Source organism: Tiliqua scincoides, chromosome 5 (assembly GCF_035046505.1).
Source record: "Tiliqua scincoides isolate rTilSci1 chromosome 5, rTilSci1.hap2, whole genome shotgun sequence".
Classification (NCBI taxonomy): domain Eukaryota; kingdom Metazoa; phylum Chordata; class Lepidosauria; order Squamata; family Scincidae; genus Tiliqua; species Tiliqua scincoides.
The window spans coordinates 140969098-140973088 of record NC_089825.1 but is presented as its reverse complement, the minus strand read 5'-3'; the positions used below and the strand labels follow the sequence as shown (position 1 = coordinate 140973088).

At 46.7% G+C, this 3991-nt stretch overlaps 1 protein-coding gene across 1 annotated transcript; it reads right to left on the bottom strand.

Moving 5' to 3' along the window:
- Nucleotides 1-595: 595 nt before the first annotated feature.
- Nucleotides 596-3769, bottom strand: LOC136653952 (olfactory receptor 4Q3-like). The gene is made up of 3 exons (XM_066630817.1): nt 3751-3769; nt 1837-2757; nt 596-603 (listed from the first exon to the last, which is right to left on the bottom strand). Exons 1-3 carry the CDS (start codon nt 3767-3769, stop codon nt 596-598), a joined length of 948 nt encoding a protein of 315 aa, XP_066486914.1.
- Between the last annotated feature and the right edge of the window lie 222 nt (nt 3770-3991).

Genomic DNA, 3991 nt, shown 5'->3' with positions numbered 1-3991 from the left:
GGTATAAAGCTACAGTTTAGGGCCTGACAAACTGCAGGGGCCTAAAAAAATTGGGAGGGGGGGTTTAAATTTTATGTGTGCTGAACACACACACACAGTAGATCTTTTTTAAATGGCTTCCGCAGTCAATTTTGATGTAATTTTTTTGAAAAGGCCTCCAATTTTTTAACAAGTTGCTCCTAAGCCATATACTGTATAGCTTTGGACCTCACCAAGTCAAAATCTGGCACTGATGAGAAGGGATGAAATGAATGTACTGACAAGCCCAACCTACTTCCACCTACACGCTGCTTCTAGACCAAACTTTATGATTTTTTGTGCTGGGCAGCACAATTCTACCTGAATGAGGCTACCTTTTAATAGTGCAGCCCAGTTGTGCTGTCATAAATGACTATACAGCAGGACAGTAACTGCCCTGTCGGTGGCCATTCATCTGAATGGGCCTTCTCCCTTCTTCACCTGCAGTTACACCAGTGAATATCCAGTCCACTAGTGCCTAACAGCAGTGGTGGACTATCAGAGATTCAAATCCTAGGCAGTCATGGGTTCACTGAGTAATGCTGGGCCAGTCACTGCCATGACACATGCATCACTCTTAATATCCTGAACAGAGAAAGCATAGGGAATGATATTGGAAAGGTAACTGCTGTCTTAGATCTCACACATTCAGAGTGTTCTATGAATTTTAATTTCCATCCATTCCTGTAGCAGGTCTGTAGTGGGTTCCTAATGCATGGGGGAGGATGAGAGACACCAAAATTTCTACATTGATGCATCCTCTAAAAACATCTGAGCTAAGCTCCACAGCATGCCAACCAAATCTTCTCCACAAAAATCCAGACCCAGCTAGAAAACTGCAGATAATTTCTGCCAGTTGCCCAGCATAGAGCTTGGACAAGGCTCAAGCTGGAAGTGGGACGTGCCTGGCTGGATCAAATAAAAAGTCCCACTAATCCAGCACTCACTTTCCAATGGTGCGCAACTAGGAACTTGAAGCAACAGCCCTTCCATTGCTTTACTGCTAGTGGGAATTCTGAGAAATCCTGAACCAGAATCATGTTCTTCTATGCCGGTGATGAGAGACGTCAAACTGTATCAATTATGCACCTTCAGAGTTATGATTTATATGTCACTTTTCAGCAAAAAAGAACTTCACAAAGCAGTTGACGGTGCAGAAACAAAGGAATAAATTGTCCCTCTCCCAAAAGGGCTTACAATCTAACAAGAAGCAGTAGAAACACCAGAACGCTGCCATTAGAAGAGACACAGTGCTCAGGAGAATAGGGACAGTTGCTCCCCCCCATTTAAGAGATGCTCCAGTTTAAAAGGTACCTCTTTACCCAGCTATTGTGGAGCAGCTATCCCTAATGATCTCTGTTTTTAGGATCCCGATACATGGTTGTATAGTCTGTATCCCATGCTTCCTTAACTTGGAACAGTGTGAGGACACATAGGGCAGGAGTCATCACTTCTCCAGTGGCAACATGCGCTAGACATGAGACACAAAATCCATCTGTACATTAGTTCACATGCTACAATTAACAAATACATTGCTAGTATCAGTAACTTCTCTTAGTGAAGTAACACAAGAGAAGCTGTAGTGTTGCATCCACAAACACCATCTATTCTGATGCTATCACATTCAAAAGCAAAGTCTGCTTCCTGGGCACTCCCAGAAATAATGCTACATATATGGAGATTGAAGATGCTCTGAAGAAGCAGGTTGTTGAAAGCCCACTAGCAGTTACTTTTAGGGCTCATATACACAAGAATTTATTTGGCAGGGAAAGGAAGCTCTAAACTTCTACTCCTGTTGAGGCAGCAAAAGATGCTTACCTTTGTTTTTCAGCTTCCCCATGGCTCCCTTCACCTCCTTGTTCCTCAGAGTATAGATAAGGGGATTGAGGGCAGGGGTGACCACCATGTAGAATACAGCAGCCATCTTGTCCACCTGGTTTCCAGAGGCAGGCTTAAAATACACAAAACCAATGGGCCCATAGTAGAGGCCAACCACCATCAGGTGAGAGCCACAGGTGGACAGAGCCTTAATACCACCCTTCCCAAAACGGCCACAAAGGGTGGCCAGGATGATGACATAAGAAACCAGCAAGGACAGAAAACAAGGTAAAATGATTAAGCCATCACTGATCAACATGAGTATTTCAGCAATATAGGTTTCTGAACAGGACAGCTTCATTACCTGTGGGATTTCACAGAAGAAATGATCAAGCACATTTGGTCCACAATATGGTTGTTGGGACAACACCACTACATTAAAACTGCCATGAATGAAGCCTCCTGTCCAGCAAAATATGATAAGATGAAAGCAACATTGTCGGTTCATGATGGTTGCATACCTCAGTGGGTGGCAGATGGCCACATAACGGTCATAGGCCATGACCGAGAGGAGGAACATTTCTCCACCAGCAAAGAAGTGGCCGGTCATTATCTGAGCCATGCAGCCTACAAAAGAAATGGTTCCACCCTTGTTCACTAGGTTAGCTGCTAGTTTGGGGGCTGCTACAGAGCCCATAGAGATGTCAAGGAGGGACAGATTGGCCAGGAAGTAATACATGGGGCACTGAAAGAGCTTGGGCTCCAACCACACAGTCACTATGATTAGCAAATTTCCCACAAGGACAGTTGTGTAGCAAGTGATGACCAGGGTTAAAAGGAAGAGCTGGGCAGTGCGGGAGCCAGAGAAGTCCAGGAAGACAAACTCTGTCACAGTGGACCCATTCATCTTGATGGTTGGTCCTAGTGGGAGAAACAAACAGGATCTTGTTAATCCTTCAAATCCTGCCCATCAGGCAGCCCAATACTGGCCTGCCCTACATCTAAGGTGGGTTTGGGGCCCAAAGCAGTGCAGCATGGGAAAGAGGAATCATTTCCCCTTTTCTCCGCTAAAGCAGCAGCAACCCCCATGGGGCTACTTGGATCTCTGCCACCCCAGGACGTGGTACAGATCTGAGCAACCCGAAGCTGCTCTGGGCTGCCCAGGAAAGGAGATAGGATTCGACCTAAGTGCCAGATCCTGGCCCCACCCCTCCTTTTCTCACACCCGCTCTCCCCAAAACACCTTCCTCCCATCCTCCCCACACCCCCTTCAGACCCTTATGCTGGCCTAGCTCAGCCAGCATGAGCTTACCATCCAAGCAGGGCTTAGACCTTCCTCCTCTCCCAGTGGAGCAAAAGTGCTTTTCAGCACTTTCCCCACACTGGCAGGCTACAGCAAAGGAGTTGACCCATGACCATATTAGGGTTGAGCCCTCACAGACTTGGCATGCAGAAGTCCCAAGTTCCAATCTGCAAAAGACCTCAAAAAGACTCCAAATTGAGACATAATGAAAAGACCTCAAATAGCAGGGCAGTTCAGGCTTACCAGGCCATTGTGATGAAGTAGACAAAACATTGTGAAGAGGTTTATCTGTGTTCTGGGGGAGGGGGGTGTCAGGGTCCCCCAGGCAGGACAAAGCATACCCCCAGGTAGCTACCCCACTGCCACCAGCCCAGGATCACTAGAGGGATTTCCTGGGCTGAACCCCCTTCCTTATAATATAAACTATTGAGTAGGTCCTCTTTAGCCTCTCTCTTAACTCTCTAGGGCTGTGGTTTTCAAATTCTCTGGGAGTTTGAAACCCACAGTAAGTCTTTGAGGGGTGGGGGAGGCAGCAGGGGCAGAGGGAAGGCAGCAATACGATCCCCAGGATCGCATCACTGAGGGGGTTGCAGGGACTGGGATGCACTCACCAGTCCCTGCAGCAGCCATCCCTGAATTTAATTCCTCTCACTTATTCACAATACCAGAATCACACTAACTCTCCTTCAGATCTCCCCCACCAAGGAGGCAGCAAAGTTCCCTTCTCCTAAGGTTTTCATCCACTTTACCAATGAACCCAACCCTTCTCACCTGAATCTTTTACGTCTGAGGAATCCCAACTACTCTAACACCAAAGGAAGAAAAGCAAAGACCTGGATGAAGCATCAGTTT